Raw genomic sequence first — 20725 nt, 5'->3', positions numbered from 1 at the left:
CCATATTTAATTCTCAAAACATCAACCATCTGTTTCCTGGATTCCTGACTACACTGCCGCCTGGTCTGTCTGCCCAGAGCGGATGAGAAAATCCAGAGCAAGTCTTTCCTCCATTCACCTCTTCTAATCACCCCCTAAGGCTGCCCACCAGCCCCACAGAGCAAGGAACATAACTATTAAGGCCATGGACTCGTCTTCAACGACGTGGGAGCAGTTAAACATACTTTGGAAGCATGAAAGGTGAAAACTGGCCGGATTCCTAAACCTGCTAGTCATCACCCCACTCACTACCAGTTCCACTTATTCCTCAGGTGCAAAGCCAGCTGTCCACCTCTGTAACCTCATCACCTCCCATGCCTCTTAAATTCCTCTGGAAAGAGCTTGTGGAAGAGATTTCTGTGCATTAGGTCTTTGCAGTACAGGTAACATCTTACTTGATATATTTAGTTCTTGGAACATCGCCTCCACTCAGATGCGAATTAAAGCTCCAAAGCAATCGTAATCTTTGACTCTCAAAATTGCCCTTTTCAGAGTTGCTGTTGTGGCTCAGTGGGTTAAGAACCAGACACAGGGTCTGTGAGGATGTAGGTTCCATCCCTGGCTTCACCCAGTGGGTTACGGATCTGATGTTGCCATGAGCTGTGGAGTAGGTCACAGATGGGGCTTGGATCTGGTGTTGCTGTGGCTGTGGCGCAAGCCAGCAGCGGAAGCTCCGATTGAATCCCTAGCCCAGGAACTTCCACATGCTGAAGGTGCGGCTATAAAAATAAAATTAAAAAAAAAAAAAAGTTATCCTTCTCTTTAAGAATAGAAAAACAATCCTACTAAAGGAGAAGAAAGTACTGGACTCTCTCTTCTATTTGTTTTTTGTTGTTTTTTTTTTTTAAGGGTGGAAGCTCACCTCATGTTTGCTTTTGCTCGCTTGTTTTAAGTATGAACAAACTCATGCCTCTCTTCTAGGAAACTACACACAGATTCTGCCATCTGGAATGAGTTTCCCTTCTTCTTCCTACAAGTCATGAATAGGAAACACTGGATCATGCTAGCTCTTGGTATTTGGTGCCTTTTTTTTTTTTTTTTTTTTTTTTTTTAAGCTGGATGGACATAACTGAAAAAAGTAAAACAGGACGAAACCAAAATAGGGATCCTTGATGACCTCTCTCAACCCTCTATTTCTAGGAGAGGCTTGCTCTGCCCTGGGAGGTGAGAAGAGTGACCAAGAAGCCAAGGAAACTGGGATTTGGAGAGGGAGGTACAGTAGACAGGCTCCAGGAGGGCAGGATCTCCGGTCTGTTAGGTTCATGCTGTGCCCCAATCCCTAGAATGATGCTCAATCAGTATTTGCTGGATGAATGAAAGGCAGCTCCAGGGCAGGTCCTGTAGAGGCTCTGACAGAGCTGAGTTTTGGGAGCTGCGGGCTGAGATGCACTGGTGAGTCATGAAACATGGAATCAAGGTTGTCTGACCAGTACTGTTTTCAAAGAATGGAAGGAAAGAGAACAGGGAATAGCTCAGTAAGGAGAGACCTAGTTTTGTGAAATTTCAGTTCCAGGTACACACCCAGGATTGCAATGTAAAATATATTTCTTATTCATTTTTAATATATATATAAATATATTAAAACATATAAATACATACATATGTATTTTTTTTTTTAAGTAAAAGAAACATTTGCCTGGGGGTATTAAAAGGCAGATTCCCAGGCTTCAGGCAGGACCTCTGGGATCAGAATCTCAGGAATTTTGCACTTTGAACATGCTCCCTTGGGGATATCAGCATACTCTAAACTTTGGAGTGTCCTGTCTGCAAACCATTGTGGGGCCTGGAATTTCAAGCAGTTTAACAGCCATGAGAGAGCTGATCAGCAAATTAGTTCACAAGCGTTTCCATGGCTATTCTCTGTTTCGGCAGAAGGTGGGTAGGCAGGAGGAGAAGTCAGGGGACCAGCACAGGCATTGGACAGCCATGAATAAAATGCAGTTGTCCCCTCTTGGCCATCACTGACCTCACTACTGGGCCATTTCCTCCCAACTCCTTCCCCAGCCCAAGGGCCAATCAGACCTGTCTTGGCATGGGGGTGGCCACCAAATTTTCTTCCTCTCAACTCAACAGATGAAGAGGATTTAGTCGCTAGACGTGGGCCTGGCTTGGGGCCGGCAAAAAAGAGAGACTGCTGAGTGAAGAACCCAGAAAAACGCACAGCCCAGGGCCACTGTCATCAGATAGCTAGGCAGAGCAGGTGTGGCCTCTTCTAGCCTAATCCTGGCAGAGCTGTTGGCCACCTGTCCTGACAACTGCAGGCAAAACTGGCTAGAATGATGATCCAGCGCCACTGGAGGCCCACTGGGAATCCTCTACACCAGCTGTCCCTCGCCCTGCAGCCCTGACTCCACCCCCCACACACACCAATTAACCAATCTATACTGTGTGTAATTGCACTCACAGACACAGCATGCTATGGGTTTCCCTCCCTGCCTCTCTCTTAGATTGTAAGAGAAAACTTTTTTCTCACTCACTTCAGATAAGTATTTCTGAAGTCAAATTTAACAATCCAGCCTCTGTGACTCTACCATTTCCTGATCTCTCTCTCTTTTCTCAGAGCCTCTGCTCTGCTGAGTGGAAGGAGGAAGCTTGTCCACATGCAGTGGGGCTCACCATGGAAGAGTTGGGTCATTCTTTTTCCTTTTTTAAATGTTTACTATTTTTTTAAAAAATTTTATAGTTGATTTACAATGTTCTATCAATTTCTGTTGTACAGCCAAGTGACCCAGCCGTAGATATGAATACATTCTTTTTCTCATAGTATCTTCCATCATGGTCTGTCCCAAGGGACTGGATATAGCTCCCTGTGCTATACTGCAGGACCACATTGCTTATCATTCTAAGCATAATAGTTAGCATCTATTAACTGATTTGGGTCATTCTGGCACAAGGGGCTCCCTCCCTCTGGCCTCCCGCAGTGCTTGCTGCCTGAACTAACTACCCATCAGCTTCTAGTGTATTAGCTGCTATCTTTTGCCGTGAGCTTCTCTTATGGTGTTTTATCTTTTCTCCTCAACTTGGCTTGCAACGTCCTTGAAGACAGCAACCATCCCTTAATCTTCTGTCTTGTTTTCCTAGTGCCTTGCTTTTATTTCCATCCACGTGTATGAATGTGGAAGGACATTTAGCAACCACACCCCATGTTCCAAGCTATCAGCACTGGATAAAGCTGTCAAGGGCTGCTCATCTTAGCAGGGAGTGTCTTTCACCGCATTTGGTTAGTCAAGCACCAAATTGCCTGCACTGCATTCCACACACTAGAGACGGCAGTGACATTAAATTTCAAAGAAAAAAGATCTACACTGACAGGGTCAGACTAACAGGATTAAGGACAAAAGAAAAGGTGAAGTAGCCTCTCAACTGCGTGTCATTTTGCCCACCAAACTGGACTGACTTAGCGTTATGTGCAGCCAGCCTGCTAAGGGCTTTACATGTACTCTTTCATTTAACCGTCTCGGGAACCCACGAACCGGGTTATTCTTCCATTTCACAGAGAAATTAAGGCACTGAGAGCTCAAATAACTTCCCAGGCTTGGTAAACAGCAGAATGAGGATGCAAAGCCAGATTTGTCTGACTCCACCACAATCCTTTACTGCCTTTCTAATGAATCCAACACCTAATAGAGATCCCCAGACGGTAACCTGAAGGTTCTCTTTCCTAAAGAAAGAGTTAAAAGCAAAAAAAAAAAAAAAAAAAAAAAAGTTTGGGATGGAAATGCTGTAAAATTTGGTTGTGATGACTGTTGTACATCTATAAATGTAATAAAATTCATTAAGTAATAATAAAAAATTTAAAAAAACTATATATATACATATATATATATTTTTTTAAAGTAAGCAAGCAAGCAACCAGTCAACCTTTCCTCAAAGAAAGCCAGATGGGGGAATTTAGGTATATACTTATTTACCCTCACTCTGCAAGTCTTCATCTTTATTTCTTGTATCTGTCTCTTCTTCTATCACCTCCAGTTTCAGCTTAGAACAAGATCACCTCTTCTACAGACACTTTCAAAGCCTCCTAACTCTGTCCACTCACATGTTCGAATCTATTCAGAAGCTGACCACTGCCTATCATCACTCCCACACCTCTCAACAAGGCTCTGAGTTTTTATTTGCAACACCCTACAGTTTCATCTCAACACATCAGTGTGTCCTTTTAAAAGGTCACGTCACAACTCCGCTCAACAGCACCTCTAGCCCATCTCCCACTACCTTCTCCTTTGCTAATCCACTCTTGGAATATGGCTTCCACGTAGTTCCTTGAAAAAACATGACATTCCTATGCCCCAGGGTCTTTCCACTAGCTGTTCCCTCTGCTTGGGGTTCTCTTCCCCAAGGTATGTGCATGGCACATTCCTTCGTCTCCTTTATGCTTCTGCTTAAAGCTTGCTGTCCAAGTGAAGTTTTCCCTTAACGCCCTGCTTAAAATTGCAAACCAGCTTCCCACCCAAGGACCTCCAATCCCTTTTGGCTTGTTCCATTTTTGCTTTTATCCATAGCACGTATTCTAGTATACCATACACCAGATTTATGTTTCCTGCATCCTCTCTCCGAAGCAGAAACTCCACAAGGGTGAAAATGTTTTTGTTTTGCTCAATGCTATAACCCCAGTACCTAGAACAATGACTAGCATATAAAATGTGCTCAGCAAATATTTGCTGAATTAATGGTTTACATGGTTTACCAGCAAGAAAAACTGATAACCCCAGGTCAGTGCACTGTTTACCCTATGGCTTTGCATACTCCTGGAGTTCTGGATCCACTCTGGGAGGCACTTACTCATCTGCCTGAGAAGCCTGGTAACAGAGAGCTATTAGAGGGGAATGACGTGGTGCGTTTTACATTTCAGTCAGTCCACTCTGGCTCTGGGGGATGGATCTGGGGAGGATAAGGCTGGAATTATGAGTCCATTCCAATATTCAGATGTTGACAGCTTGAGAAATATTCAGGACACAAAAGGGAAAGATGTAATGATTGGATGGATGTTGGGGTTGGTGGGAATCTGACTGATTTTCAGGTTTGGGGGCTGGGCAATTGAACAGATAACACGGGCAGTCATGGAGACAGAGCATACCAGAATAAGCCCACTTGGGGATGGACCCGGGAAGAGAAGTCTCTTCTTCCACCTAGTTCAACATTCACTTTAGCAATCCCTTGACAAATAAGTAAAGTTGATTTTGGCAAAAACCTCAACCAGAGCAGCAGAATATAAACAAAAAGAATCCTAAAGGATCATTTCTTTGTTCTCATTTGTCAGTGGCACTAAGCTGGCCTTAGACCAGGCAGAGTCCTTCCTAAAGAGAAAGGCAGGAACGGATTCTCGTGGATTCAAAGTCTATTGTGCATCTTAAGATATACAGCTACCAACATTTCTGTTAACTTCTAAAGCAACGAATTTTCTCATCTCTTTGGAAAATAACTTCAAAATTAGGCAATTTTAAAAGCGCTCCATCCTAATGATCCTTAAACAAAGGTTTACCAACAAGATATTTCAAGCCACCATTTACTGCACCGATAGTTTGACCCTCATACCTTACCTGGAAAGTTCTCTCGATTTAGCTTAGGTCTGCGGACGATCACAAAGTCCTTTTCATTCCCTTTGCTCTTCAGCCGTTTTCGTGGAGGGCTCTGCGGGTGGCCCAGGTTTGAAAGCAGTTCCTGGGGGATGTTCTCACTGTCCACCTCCTCCTTCTCCAAGGCAGAGACCCCCATGCCTGAAAGCAGTTCAGAAGTCTTGCTAGAATCCCATCCCCACGTGAAGCTGGTGGTAACGTTGCTACTCTGGTCGGGAATCTCCTGGAGGTGCTTCCTGCAGATAAGCACAATAGCCCCCGTTCCTTTAAAAAACACACCCGTGAATAATTCCAAACAGGCCTAAAGGAAGCTGCAACTTATGCATTACCGAAAACGCTCACAGCAGCTAACTGAACTTGCATTTTAAGTGCCGGCGGCGAGTTCCCAAGAATGAAAGAAAAAAGAACCAAACACACCGAACAAATCGAAAAGGCTTTTTGATTTACGATCATGCAGAAGGCCTCAAGAATGTCTCAAAGTGGATGGAACAGATAAGAAGAGGGCAATTATACAGTGATTGAAAACAGGAGCAGAAAAGCCCAATAAGGGAAGCCAAATAATATCGCACGCTGATCACAGCACTAAAGCATCCACCCATCCACGTTTTCCCAAAGAGGAGGTTAAGCAACCATTCACATTGCAGCATTACTAACAATATTAGGAAGTAGCAAAACTCGCGGCCTAAAAGAATTAAGATGGTCCACTCACGGTCTGCCCCTTTCTGCAAACGGTTTACCTGTGCATGGCGTCCGCAGGTTCGGGAGTTTTAAACGCGTGCATTAATTGCAGAGGTGCCCGCCTCCCGGATTCCCGCTTTGGCGCGCGGCGGCGCACTGCGTGTGGCTCCAGCCCCCAGCAGTGAGACCCGCGAACTCTATCAACGTTCCATCCCCACCGCGCGCGCAGAAAACTTCTGCCCGCTCTCCTCCCCGCTACCGTCTGCGGTCCCGCTGCCTTCTGGGAATTGTAGTTTTCTCCCTGCCTGGCAATCCGGCTGCCTCGCCACTACTTCCTTTCCTCGCAGCTTTCCCCGCCTTCCATATACCCACAACCCCCCGCGGTTGCGGCACTGGACGGCCCACAGGGTAGGCGGGGAGGCGGAAGTGGGCGGTGCTCCAGCCGACCGGGCTATGGCAGCAGCTTGACGGGCGACAGGTTTTCTTTTCCCGGGAACCCCTAGGCCTTCTGGTGACAGCCACCGCCGTCGCCAAAGAGCGTGGGTTCCAGACCCCAGACGGCTGTGGCGGACAGGGGTTTTCCAGGTCCTTCTGGAAGCTGTCCGGCGAGATCGGACGGTGAGCCTGAGGGGGGAGAGCCTGAGACATTTTGGGATCTGGGGCCGAGTGCAGGCGGCGAGAGAGGGACCCACGAGACCCCGAGAGGCCGCCGCCGCGGGGCCTACGTTCCTGGCCGCTGAGTGGAGGCAGTGGCCCGCCCCGCCCGCCAGGTGAGAGGTTGCGGCCGCGGGCGTCACACCTGCCTGTGTCTACCCCTCCGCCGGGAGCTGCTTCCTCCATCCGGGAGAGGGCAGCCCTTAGGATTGGGTCTGTGGACAAGATCCTTTCCTGATCTGTAAAATAGGCACTATGGCAACGAAGGATTATTTCACATCTTGCCGCCGTCAGGGTCAAATCAGAGGAACATGAGTGAGAGCATTTTGTAAGTGAAGGCGCAGTTTGAGTCAAAGGTGGTGGTTGAATTTTAGGGGATCAGGAGACCGTGGCAAAGCTGAGCATCCCTTTGCAGCCTTGAGCAGTCTTACAACACTAGCATGACTGTATCCGTATACGCTAGAGGCCACTAACAAAGCCTATCGGTTGCTCTCTCTCGACCGGCTGCTGCTGATTGCCTAATCTCTGAAAAGCAGGCTGCTTTTGCCTACCTCCGCGGAGAAGAGCTTGGAGATGGTTAGAGAGCGTGCCATATTCCGAGTATGATGACCGGGCGAAATCCACTGTGCAAACTATACTATAACTGTGACCCTGGGAAAACAGGGTGAGAGAGAGAGAAGGGGAAAAAAAATCCAACTCTAATAAAAGTGGAGAGGATTTATAAAGCCCAGAAGTAAGCAGGTCAGCGTCATCACAAAAATATTAGAATGTTACCTCAGTATGCTGTGTGGCATACCTTCTTATTTCTTGAACAACAAGAAACAAAAAAACTTCTCTTTATACTGGGATTAAACCTCCCTTGCCAGGGTATGTGCTTGTTTTAGGCTTAGTGCTTCGCTTGAAAAACAACCACCTCTTGACAGAGGAAGGCATTCATGAACCTTTAGTTTGTTCTTAAAAGTAGGTGAGATTGGTATAAAGAAGGGATCTGTTCACAGATTGATTCTGATTGAACCTAGGTGAAGGATACTAGGCTAAATGTTCACAATTAGTGAAATTAATGTTATGTGGAAAATAGCTTTAAATGCAATTATTCTGATTTTTTTTACATAAAGTAATCTCTATGTTACTTTGAGTAAGGAGAAAGCAGTTGCCTTCGCTTGAAATCAACACCCTTTCCCTTAAAATTGCAACTCAGAGGAAATATTTTTAACCAAAAAAAAAATTGGGAGTTCCCATGGTGGCACAGCGGAAACAAATCCAACTAGGAAGCATGAGGTTTCGGTTCAATCCCTAGCCTCGCTCAGTGGGTAAAACCTCACCATTGCCTTGAGCTGTGGTGTAGTTTGCAGATGCAGCTGGGATCCCACTTTGCTGTGGCTGTGGTGTAGGCCAGTGGCTACAGCTCTGATTCGCCCCCCTAGCCTGGGAACCTCCATATGCCAAAGGTACAGCCTTAAAAAAAAAAAAAAGAAAAAAAATTATAGTCTCCTTTGGGAAAGTGAACAGAGAGGGCTCATAAGCTAAAAGAGGAAAAAGAATAAACCAGAAAAAATATTTAAAATTCCATGATGAGAATAAGGAATGAGATATAAAGTTTTGATATATGGAGTTCCTGTCCTGGTGCACGGGAAACAAATCCTACTAGGAACCATGAGGTTTCGGGTTTGATCCCTGGCCTCAAGCTCAGTGGGTTAAGGATCCGGTGTTGCTGTGAGCTGTGGTGTAGGTCACAGATGTGACTTGGATTCTGCTTTGCTGTGAGCTGTGGTGTAGGTTGCAGATGTGGCTGGGATCTGGCGTTGCTGTGGCTGTGGTGTAGGCCAGCAGCAACAGCTCCGATTGGACCCCTAGCCTGGGAACCTCCATATGCAGTGGGTGTGGCCCTAGAAAAGGCCAAAAAAAATTTTTTTTTGATATGAAGTAATTGAGAGGCTACTTTAGGTATACATCTTATAGATAAAAAGGTCTAATAGATGGGGTGATTTCAAACTTAAAGATGAGAAATAGCCTTGTACTAGAACTTAGCTAATAGTCACCTGAGAGCTAAGGAACATTTGTAGTTTTGAGAATACTTGAAATATTTGAATTAGTGGACACAGTGACCTCTATAGGACTTCAGAGAGAGTCTGTCAACTTTGAAAATCAAAGTCTTCAAATTCTAAAACAGATATTTCACTAACAATTTGCCCTGGCAACAGAAATATTTTAGCTTCCAAAATACGAATAATTTTTTTCTGCGTTCCTTCTAATGATGGCTGTTCTCTTAAAATGGTAAATAAAAGTTTAACTTGGGAGTTCCTGTCATGGTGCAGTGGAGATGAATCCAACTAGGAACCATGAGGTTTCAGGTTCGATCGCTGGCCTCGCTCAGTGGGTTAGAGATCTGGTGTTGCTGTGGCTGTGGCAGAGGCCGGCAGCTATAGCTCGGATTAGCTAGCCTGGGAACCTCCATATGCCACGGGTGCAGCCCTAAGAAGCAAAAAGCAAAAAAAAAAAAAAAAGTTTAACTTGGTAAATTGGTACTTTAATAAGGACATGTCCATTGAAGACTTGAGATTACTAGCCACATAGAAATTGCTGTCTGTTTTTTTCAGGAACTGCATTGTGATTGCTAATGAATGTGGATAATTTTGTTTTCCTGATTAATTCTGTTTATTCAGAACACCCCATGTCCCATTTTAGGGAGAGAGGTATACCATATTTCTAGAAGTAGAATTACTAGATCAGTGTCTAGGACAAATCAATTACAAATTTTAAAATATCTGCAAATGGCATTAGAGTAATTTCTAGTACACTTTAGAAACTTCAAATACAATACAAAGTGACTTTGTAATTGGGAGTGTTTATCATACAAGGAACAAGAGCATAGTTACTTATAAGATGGTCAATGTTAGGGCATAGGATAGGCCAAAAAAGACTGACAATTGCATTGGCCTATAAGATGCATATACACATGTATTATATAATACATGTGTATATATAATACATTTGTATATGCATAGTAGTATATTGCTCTTTTTGAAAATCACGTGACAAAAGATTTTATTTAAATAGAAGTGCGATGTGTTTTTTCTTTAGTTTCATCATAGCATGTAGTAAATCTTAAGATTCCTTTAGTTCTTTATGTTAGTTAGCTTAGGGGAACAAAAGATTAAGAACAATTACATAATAAGTTTCTTTCTGCCAATCAAATTTCAAAAGATTCTTTTTCCTTCAATTAATTTTTTAATGATTTTTATTTTTTCCATTGTAGTTGGTTTACAGTGTTCTGTCAGTTTTCTAATGTACAGCAAAGTGACCCAGTCACTCACTCACTCACACACACACACACACACACACACACACACATTCTTTTTCTCACGTTATCCTCCATCATGTTCCATCACAAGTGACTAGATACAGTTCTCCGCTATACAGCAGGATCTCATTGCTTATCCACTCCAAATGCAATAGTTTGCATCTATTAACCCCAAGCTCACAGTCCATCCCATTCCCTCCCCCTCGGCAACCACAAGTCTGTTCTCCAAGTCCATGTATTTCTTTTCTGTGGAAAGTTTCATTTGTGTCATATATTAGATTCCAGATATAGGTGATATCATATGGTATCTGTCTTTCTCTTTCTGACTTTCTTTACTTAGTATGAGAGTCTCTGTTTCCATCTATGTTGCGTAAATGGCATTATTTTGTTCTTTTTTATGGCTGAGCAGTATTCCATTGTGTACATATACCACATCTCCCTCAATTTTAAGGTAGATCTTTTAGTTCTCTGCAGTTTAATGCTCTCTGTGATGGGCAGATTGGGGCAAGAACAGAAAGGTTCTTTCCCAATTCTGATTTGCTCTATGTTTTCTTTTTTACTTTACCCATGTCAATTAGAATCATATATAATCCTTAAGCTATGGCAGTCTTACCTGCACGATTAAAATTGCTCAGTTAGGAGTTTCCTGGTGGCTTAGTGGTTAAAGATCCCATGTTGTTACTCCTATGGCTTGGGTCACTGTTGTGGCTTGAGTTCAATCCCTGGCCTGGAACTTCTGCATGCCTAGAGTGTGGCCAAAAAAAAAATAATAATAGTAAATAAAATAAACAGGCTAAGTTAAACTCTATATTAAAAATGACTTTATTAGCACTCTGTCTTGATAGAGCTAAAGGAATAATTAATAGAATGTTTTTACTTTGTTCATTGAAATGAAATGAACAAATGAAAACTGAACAAAAGAAATGATTTAAACAGTCTAAACTGCACTAAGAAAGTATGTCTGGACTGGAGTAGAGACTGGTATTCTATGTGAGCCAGGCCCTATAGTAAGGATGCTTCTGTTTGAATCCCAGTTCTTACTCTCTCTGGTATTTTCTCTTCTGTTAAACAAGGATACTAACAATCCGTTCTTGTTGGGTTGTGAAGTCTAATTCAAATAATGCATGGTATATGCTAGCACAATGCTTGGAATCTAGTAAACTCAACAAAATGTTCTTCCTTTTTAAAAAATTATTTTGTTATTAGGATTCTAAGGATTATTCTCTAATTACCAAAATAAGTCTTATACCCTCTTTACCTGAAATCTTTAAGAATCCATTACAATCCCAGTTGTTTTCTTCTTACCTACTTAATGGTTGCTACTTCTCTCATGCCTCGCCAAAGGTGGAACAGTTTGTATATGTCTGTCTTTCTTCAGAAGGGCTTGTTACACTTTGGAATTTAGTTCACCTGGTTGGTTTGCTAACTCAGCTCATTTTTGAAGATAGCTTCAAAAGGTATTATGCCTTTTTTGCATTTTTAGAGTGGGAGTTACATTCTCTTGTGGTATTCTATCTGTATCCTAAGCTGAATTCTCCTTATGCCTGAAATTGTTAAACATGGGATTAATGATTATCTTTGGAAGATGTAGTTTTGATTGGTGGTAAAGTATCATTGATTTTCGTTACTTGCATCTAGTTTTGATTCTTTTTTTCACTATTTGGATCTTGAGTTGTCTCCTAGTTTTTATTCACATATCTGAGCAAAAATACGTATTTAAGTTAACACAGTCTGATGAATCATTAGGTTCTAGTTGGAAATTTTTGATTCAACATTCAGAATTTTAGTTTTTGACACATTTTTTTGTCTGTATTGTCTTGTTCTGTTGCTACCAATCCTTCCTTCCTATCTTTTTCTCCTCTCTCTCTCTTTTAAATATTTGGCATGTTTCAGATTCCAAAATTATCTTAACCTCTAAATTTTCCACTTAAAGTGTGTTTAGCCTGAAAAACCATTATCAACCACAAAGTACTCAGGAAACAGTATTCCAAGTCAGTAACACTAGCAAACTAATTATGAGAGGCATTCAAAAGTAGTATTGTATAATATCTTGATGACTGCTAAAAGTCTGAATTGGATTTTAAATGTTTAAGATTTTCAGAACTGATATTTTGAAAGGTAGACTGTGCCTGCTTCTCAGATGCTAACATTTGATTGACTGAATTGGCTTTTTTTTTTAGTAAAATCTGCTTTTGCTGCAGTGGTGTTAATGCCCACCTTTGAGAGCTTTATGTCTCTTTTTTATTTCATTTCATTTGAATTTTGATTTGCCTTCAAATTTTAGCATTTTCTTTTTTCTTTTTGTCATTTAGCCTAAACACATTATTTTAATACCTAAAGAGTATTATCATTAGAAGGACCATTTTTGTGGTCAGAGAAATATTTGCCCTTTTCCCCAGGTGTATTTTTATATAGCTACCCATCCTTACAGTTTAGCGAATGGTCCATTTTGGTTCACCTCATTTTTGATCATGTGCCTAGAAGAATGGCACTGCCAAGTGCATCTTCCTGACATGGCTCTGAGATTCTGTCTCCTCACCATGAACAGAACACAAAAGATGGATGAAGAAGTGTTTGAGCTATATTGCAGCCCCAAAGAGATAGTCCCACTTTGTCAGGAGAGGCAAGGGGAGCGAGCAACTTCTGTGAGTCCAAAGATCATTTTTTTATAGGAATGCGTATGGGCTCCAGCTGTGGTAACCACAGAGAAGGGAAGCGAAAAGCGTTTGGTATCCATTCATTGTTTTTTGGGGGGGAAGAAACTCCGTTTAAGGAAAAGCTATGCTTTGAAACCATTGAGGCAACTAGTTTTCTTCTAGAAACACATGGTATGAAGGAGGTAGAGATTGGCAACTAGCATTTATTGAAGACCTATACTGGCACTCCTGCTTGGTGATTTACTTTTGTAACTCATTCAATCATCATAGCAACCTTGTGAGGTGATCTTATATGCTTATGTGACAGCTTAAAAGCACATAAAGTTATACAATTATTAAATAGAGTTGGGATTTGGAACATAGGTTTATCATGATATAATAAAACATTAGTGTTTTAAAATAGTTGTAGGAGTTCCCGTCGTGGCGCAGTGGTTAACGAATCCGACTAGGAACCATGAGGTTGCGGGTTCGGTCCCTGCCCTTGCTCAGTGGATTAACGATCCGGCGTTGCCGAGAGCTGTGGTGTAGGTTGCAGACGCGGCTCGGATCCCGCGTTGCTGTGCCTCTGGCATAGGCCGGTGGCTACAGCTCCGATTCAACCCCTAGCCTGGGAACCTCCATATGCTGTGGGAGCGGCCCAAGAAATAGCAACAATAACAACAACAACAACAACAACAAAAAGACAAAATAAATAAATAAATAAATAAATAAATAAATAAATAAAATAGTTGTAATTCTAGGCACTCAACACCACAGAACAACTTTTCATTATCTAGAGTCATTATGTTTTACTTTCATATTACTATGCTAATTTTTAAACGGTATTAAAATTATAAAAAAAGCACATTTTATTATTTGAAATTAAAAGCACGCACAAAGAAAGCACAAGGAAGAAAGTAGACGTCATCTCTTTTCTATTTTGTGACAGCTGTTGTCAGCATTTTGATGTATATTTACTTGTCCATGCATATGTATGTGTTTCTTATGTATACTCCCTAAGATCCCACCCATGCCTGTTTTGAAATCTCTGAGGTATCCCTATGGATCTCTCCTTTCTTCTAGGCTGGAGGAATCTGGTGGGCTTCTTTAATCATTGCCTGTAATGGACTCTTGCTATTAGCTAGTTCTTAACTTAGACACAGATCCCTGCTCCCATAGGTCATGGCCAGGTTAGCAGGATTAGTGATGTATTAAACCCTTGCCTGCTTTTGTCAAAAGGTAATGGACAGCAGTGAGGCTGGTGGACATTTTTAAGACTTCCTGAACTATTTAGTATAAACATTTAAGTAGTTCCTATATTTTTATGTTTAAATGATGCTGCTGTAGAAAATAATACTGTAGACAAATCTTTGTTCCAGTTTTGGTATTTCTGTAAGTTATTTAAAGAGGAGTTGCTAGACCTTTTAAGGGTTTTTTTGTTTTTGTTTTTGTTTTTGTCATTTCCTGGGCTGCTCCTGCTGCATATGGAGGTTCCCAGGCTAGGGGTCAAATCGGAGCTGTAGCTGCCGGCCTACGCCAGAGCCACAGCAGGATCTGAGCTGAGTCTGCAACCTATACCACAGCTCACGGCAACGCCGGATCCTTAACCCACTGAGCAAGGTCAGGGATTGAACCCGCAGCTCCGCGTTTCCTAGTCAGATTCGTTAACCACTGAGCCACTACTAGGGAACTCCACCTTTTAAGGTCTTTGATGCATATTTCCAAATTGCTGTCCCCCTTGGCAATGAGTTTACAAAATACACCAAACTTGAGTTGTCCAATCTGTTTGTTTACTAGATTTTACTTGATAACTGATTTATGAATTTAATATGCAAATAACTAAATCTGATGGAGAGTAAGGCACCACTTACTTTGAACAGAAAATTATTCAGTTGAAATAACCACAACAGGCTATGGGAATTCATAAAAGAAGTCATTCTGGACTGTAAAAAAATAACTCCACACTTGAATTTAGGTACAAGGTCAAAGATAAGTACTTTATTATTGGGAGCTCCCGTTGTGGTGTAGCAGAAGTGAATCTGACTATTGTCCATTAGGACTCAGGTTCAGTCCCTGGCCTCACTCAGTGGGTCGGGGATCCACTGTTGCCATGAGCTGTGGTGTAGGTCATGAATGCAGCTCGGATCTGGTGTTGCTGTGGCTGTGCTGGCAGCTATAGCTCCTATTCAACCCCTGGCCTGGGAACTTCCATATCCGGAGGGCACAGCCCTAAAAAGCAACTCCCCCCCACTGTTATTTTGTTATCTCAGGTAAGGGAAACCCTAAATTTCATCCCTAGTTTTGTTGGACCCCCTAGGTATAACTTTGTGTCATAATAAGGCAACAGGAGTTGAATTTGAACAGAAATAGATGGTGTAGTAAACCAAATCATAGACATCATCCCCCCCCCCCCATCCTCCCAAGGATATCTATGCCTTAATCCTGGGAACCAGTGACTGTAATTGGATTATCCAGGTGGGCCCAGTGAGATCAGATGAGCCCTTAAAAATGGCTTTTTCCCAGGTAAAGGCAGAAGAGAAAGTCAGTGATTTCAAGCATGAGAAGGATTTGACAAGCCATTGGCTCTGAGGTATGCAGGGCCACATTCAAAGACTGGAAAGAAGCCTCTAAAGTTAAGGGCAAACGCCACCTGACAGCCAGCAAGGACATGGGGATCTCAGTCCTATGAACATAACTGAATTTTGCCAACAGGCTGCATGAACGTAGAAATGGATTCTTCCCCAGATTGTCCAGAGAGGAGCACAAACCAGCTGACACCTTGATTTTGGTCTTAAGAACTAAGTTGAGCCACACTGTGCCTAGACATCTGATCCACAGAAACTGTGAAGTATCTGACTCATAGAAACAATGACATATGAGTATTTTAAGCCACTAAGTTTATAGTAACTCTTTACAGCAACAATAGGAGAGTAATACACTATGGGAAGAGATGTAACCAAATCATTTCTTTATTACTTGAACAAAGAATCCGTAATTCTGTTTATTCATCTTAAAACGCTTAAAAGTACTGACTATGAATCAGACTGAAAAATTGACAGCCATTGTAAAACAATTATAACTGATTGTGTTGTTTGCTTATGCCTGTAATCTTCCTATTATTGATATCTCCACATATTTCATTGTTGTTCTTTCATTCTTATTTTTATGCATATTATAGAAAAATGTATGAATCTCATTTTTCAGTTAATGTTATGGTAGTTTTCTGATGTTATTAAATAATCTTAAAAAATATCATTTCTGACATTTCACTAACACTCTGCCATGCTTTAGGATTTTCTTGCTAATCGCTGATATTCATTTTTCTATATCGTCATATTCCTTGCACTGGACAATGTCAGGCAAAATAAATATCTAGGTCAAACCGTAAAAGTATTTTCATGTAATAATTATATTAAGTTTACACTGAATGATTTTTTTCCTTAAAAAACCTGTATCTTGAAGATGGTAACGCTCTTCATCAGCCCGTTCAGCATCGAGCTATCACCTAACCGCTTAATCTATTCTTGGCTTAAAAGTAAGATCTGACTTTCTGTTATTGTGGTGGTACAGGTTTTTTCTTTGAAAATGAAACTTGAAATTTTGAATAGTAGTAATGAGCAATTGTAAGTCTTATGAGTTGTAATAAGTATGTGTAAAATCAGTTTTGGAGACAATAGCAAGAGTTTGACATTACCTTTAAAGTCAGCAGTAATAAAAAATAGTGTATATCCTAAAGTATACATAATGTTTTTGTTCATTTGCTTATTCATTCAACAAATGTTCTTATGCGCCAGACACTATTTGAGACGTGGGATATAATGCTGAATAAAATTGTCAAGTCTCTGCTCTCAGAGTCTGTGTGTGTATAGTAGGGGGTGTTTACAGAGAGACAATAAGGAATATACATTATATCATGTAGATAAGTGCTTTGAAGAAAAATATAGCAGAATATGGTGATAGAGAGTGACAAAAGGGTTTCAATTTTAGATATTTAAGAATGAAAGTATTGCTTAAAATCCACAGAGGAATGGAGAGAAACTATATAAAGAAATAATAAGAAACAATATAAAGAAATAATGAAGTAAATAGTTTATTAAATGCGATTTTAGTGATATTCCACTTGGGCTATTTCTTATATAAATTTAAATCCAATCTGTTAAAGTACCCAAACTTTCTTTAATTCTTTTAATAACTAGTTTTGGTTGGAGATGTTTGTTGATTTGACAGATTTTATTGATTCTACCTTCTTTTATTTTGGTGGGTTGCATCATAATCTTGATTCTCTATTGCTAAGATATTGATTTATTCCTTGAGGTATGATAGTGCATAGACAAACAAAAATGCCTGACATTGATTTTATAGAGGTGAAAAGTATGTATTGTTTTCAGATAATAAAGGTAAATTATAAGGGTAGAGAGATATCAAATAAACCACTTTCTGATGTCTATATCATCAGCATTTATAATTAAAAATATTCTCAACTATATGACTTTGATAACCAATGATAAATTTTTCTGCCTATAAAATAGGTATAGTTACAAAGAAGATTTATATAGATAGATGGAAAGAGGTAAATGTATTTCATGAAGACATAAATGAACAAGAATTTCGGATAGTGAAAGTTGTATAATATTGGCATGAAAAAAAGAAAAATGCTGTTTCAGACAAAGAAAATGTTACTTTCAAATGGTCTTTTTCCGTCTCTCCCTTTCTTTTAGAAAATCTTAAGTAATGACATATAGATGACTTAGAAAACTTTATTTTACAGAATATCTATCTGATTTCCTAGGATCCAATCAAGAGTGTATTTATATGAAATATTCTGTTAGGACTTAACAATAAATTAAATAGGGAACAAGCTCCAAGCGATACTATATTGAAACTGTTCATAGCTGGTATTCTTACTTTATAATATTTTTGGAACTAGTGTGATCTTTGTTAAAAATAGCTTTTTTTTTTTCCCTGAAAAATGTGAAATTTATGTGAAATTTTCAACATATGCCTTAAAAAATGATATATAAGGACTTGAGAGTAGGAATGATCTCTTTTTCATCTTCCTTGTCCTGTGTAAAGCCTGACATTTTTCTAAAGAATTTATTAGGACATTAATAAAATAAATAATTAGGAAATTTCCAAGGGGTCATTTCTTCTGTTAACACTACCCTTTTTTTGTTTTTTCCCCTCCCTCAGTTTACAGATATGATCCAGACCTGTATGTGAAGTACTTTGGTTAGTCAGAGTGAACATTGAATAATGAGTGGTGCAGCTTTGGGACTCGAGATTGTTTTTGTCTTTTTTCTGGCATTATTCCTGCTACATCGATATGGAGACTTTAAGAAACAGCATAGACTTGTAATTGTGGGAACACTGCTAGCTTGGTACCTCTGCTTTCTCATTGTCTTCATACTGCCTCTGGATGTTAGTACGGTAAGAGCTGAAACTGATTTTCACAATTTAAAAGGCAGTTGTAATTATATAGCATGTTAGAGATAGGAGACAGCTAAGTTATGTAAAGGTTAATGTATATTTTGAACTGAAGCATTATTATATGAATTTGATCATAAAAAGTATAGCCAGGAGGGTGTTTTGGGTAGATTGATGCACTCCAGTATCCTTTGAATACTTGATAACCTCTTGGTTTTCATTTTTAAACCGTGCCTTCATTGCTTTAGACAATATACAACAGGTGTAAACATGCTGCTGCAAACTCAAGCCCTCCTGAAAGTAGCAATGTTACAGGATTGTATGCTGCTGCCACCCCGGTTCCAAGGTACTTTCTTCCTCTTCTTCTTTGTGTGTGTGGGTTTTTGTTTTTTTTTTTTCTTTTTTTTAATATTGTAGGGGGCAGTTTGTTTAAAAATTGTTTTTAACATCTGGATTTTACATGTATAAAAGTTTATCTTCATTCTCTACTTACCTCCCTTCTTCAACCTTTGCTAATAGACTTTTAATTAGCTTGTATTCCATTTAATTTTAAATCTTAAATAAAATGTAAATATGTATTGGTACACAAAGCCTTTCAGGAGGTGCTAATGAGAAATTTGGAGAAGACTTGATTTTTTTTTTGTCCCTTACTAAGAATGCAATTTCCAAAAACTATTTTTCCTCTCAGTCTCTCTCTGATCAAAACAATGAGGCATGCATTTTCTCATTTGCCTAATTTACAAGGTTGTAAAAATGAACAAGGTGATTCTTCTGTATATTGGATATTATTTTGATATTGCACATCCTTTGAAGTCATTATGGTTTTAGACCAAGAGTAAATAAAGTTCAAATTATCAGAAGGTTATGTTAAATTTATATCAAGCTTCCAAGTAAAAAGTAAATATTGGCTATAGCATTTACCAGTGCTTTAAGTAGTATCTGCCTGCTTCTTTATGCAACTTTCATTTACTTTTTAAAATCAAAGCTGAATAAGGGTAAATTTAGAATGTAGTTGTTTTTCCCTTTTGAAGCACCATTGTGGATTGTTGGAAGCCCTTGGATTAAAGGATACACTTACAGTCTAGGAAGGCTGACTCTTACTGACAGAATCTATGGTCAGATACACATATCGTCAGAAAATTAATGCAGAATTATGTATAGATGCTGGCATCTGTCTTCACAGGAGATATGCTGTAGTGACTGATTAGTTAGGGTTCCAATTTCTGGGAATTAATCACCTAATGTCTTTCTCCTCCCCCTGGCATAAACAACCCCACACATGTGATGAGTGTGTATTTTAAAGGTAATCATCAACCTGAAAGGTAATCAAATTAGAGATTTGATTTCATGATGCATTTACTTTTAAAGTCTGTCACGTTACTAGTCTATCAGAACATTGTCTTCTTTTTAGTCAATGACTAAAAAAACCACTGAAAGTTGAAAAATGAAATGCATTCTTCTTTAGAACAGATTGTTTTGTCCCTTCCCTTGGTATATGTTTTTTTAGTTTGATAGTCAACTTTGAATTTTTATTTCCTATGGAATTTTACAAGTTTGAGTCAGTACTTTAAAATCTGAATATAAGTGAACTTTATCACACACGAACTGTGTGATTCATTTAAGTAATCAACATTTATGATTAATTGGCTTTAAATTATTATTAAATAGCCAGCGTCCGTGTTTCAAGCCATGGAGTTACATTCCTGATGGAATCATGCCAATTTTCTGGAGGGTAGTATATTGGACATCACAGTTTTTAACATGGTAAGTGGTAGTGAAGGATCAAGTTTCTGAAATTTTGGCTAAATTTTAAAAAGTGATTTTTTTTTTCAGTGAACATGTTTTAGAGTTTATTCAGATGTCACCTATTTTTTCCCTTAAATCCGTATCCTCAGCCTTTCTACTTGTTTACATCTCTCACATCTTAAATGAAAAGAACAAAGCAAACAAGAAATAGAAAATAGGAATAAAAAATTCTCCTTGTCCCCATTTCCTTTCAGTTGTTGCTCTCTCTCTTGACCTTCAATTCAGTCTTCTTCAAGGCCCATTATTATATGAAACTGCTCTTGTTCAGGTCATCATTATCCCCTAGTTTTCTCTCTGTGTGTTTAGTCCAACCTTCTGAATTTCCTTAATGAGCTTCATTTCTGTGGTGTATTTCTAAATGTTGGTGTTCCCTAGCACCCCATCTTTGGTCATCCTGTTATCTGACTCTCCTTCGAATAACTTTAATCATAGCCATGGTTTCATTGACCTTGATATATTCCAAATCATTCTTTCTACCTGATATAGCTTTGTCTTTTTGCTGAGCTCCAGACTCCTGCTTTATCTACTGTCTACTGAGCATTTTACATATTTGCAGTTAACTAAGCTCTAAAACTGGAGATGGTGAACATCACAGAAGAAAAGTCACACAG

The 20725-nt window shown here is 39.8% G+C and overlaps 2 protein-coding genes across 29 annotated transcripts in view; one reads left to right on the top strand and one right to left on the bottom strand.

Annotated features, from left to right (window-relative positions):
* Positions 1 to 6531, bottom strand: part of SKP2 (S-phase kinase associated protein 2) — a 40071-nt gene extending 33540 nt beyond the window's left edge. For 5 of the 7 annotated variants that reach the window (XR_014830701.1, XR_014830700.1, XM_085001544.1 and 2 more), the window contains exons 1-2: positions 6353 to 6531; positions 5580 to 5851 (exon numbers count right to left, since the gene is read on the bottom strand). Coding sequence is in view for 2 of the 7 variants with exons in the window: in NM_001171755.1 (NP_001165226.1) it covers positions 5580 to 5851; positions 6353 to 6360 (280 nt within the window). In the remaining 5 variants the exon portion in view is untranslated. 7 annotated transcript variants of the gene reach the window in all.
* Positions 6532 to 6715: 184 nt separating this feature from the next.
* LMBRD2 (LMBR1 domain containing 2) overlaps positions 6716 to 20725 on the top strand; it is a 61350-nt gene continuing 47340 nt past the window's right edge. For 13 of the 22 annotated variants that reach the window (XR_014831132.1, XR_014831131.1, XR_014831134.1 and 10 more), the window contains exons 1-4: positions 6716 to 7063; positions 18075 to 18311; positions 18557 to 18654; positions 19977 to 20072. Coding sequence is in view for 12 of the 22 variants with exons in the window: in XM_085002064.1 (XP_084858190.1) it covers positions 18138 to 18311; positions 18557 to 18654; positions 19977 to 20072 (368 nt within the window). In the remaining 10 variants the exon portion in view is untranslated. The remainder of the gene's footprint in view (positions 7064 to 18074; positions 18312 to 18556; positions 18655 to 19976; positions 20073 to 20725) is intronic. The other 9 variants (XR_014831133.1, XR_014831139.1, XR_014831138.1 and 6 more) reach the window with 1 other exon arrangement.

This window comes from Sus scrofa, chromosome 16 (assembly GCF_054392235.1).
Source record: "Sus scrofa isolate SSC_HxYL_T2T_F1_AM1 chromosome 16, Sscrofa_HxYL_maternal_Yorkshire_Landrace_v2.0, whole genome shotgun sequence".
Lineage (NCBI taxonomy): Eukaryota > Metazoa > Chordata > Mammalia > Artiodactyla > Suidae > Sus > Sus scrofa.
This window is presented reverse-complemented; position numbering and strand designations above follow the sequence as displayed.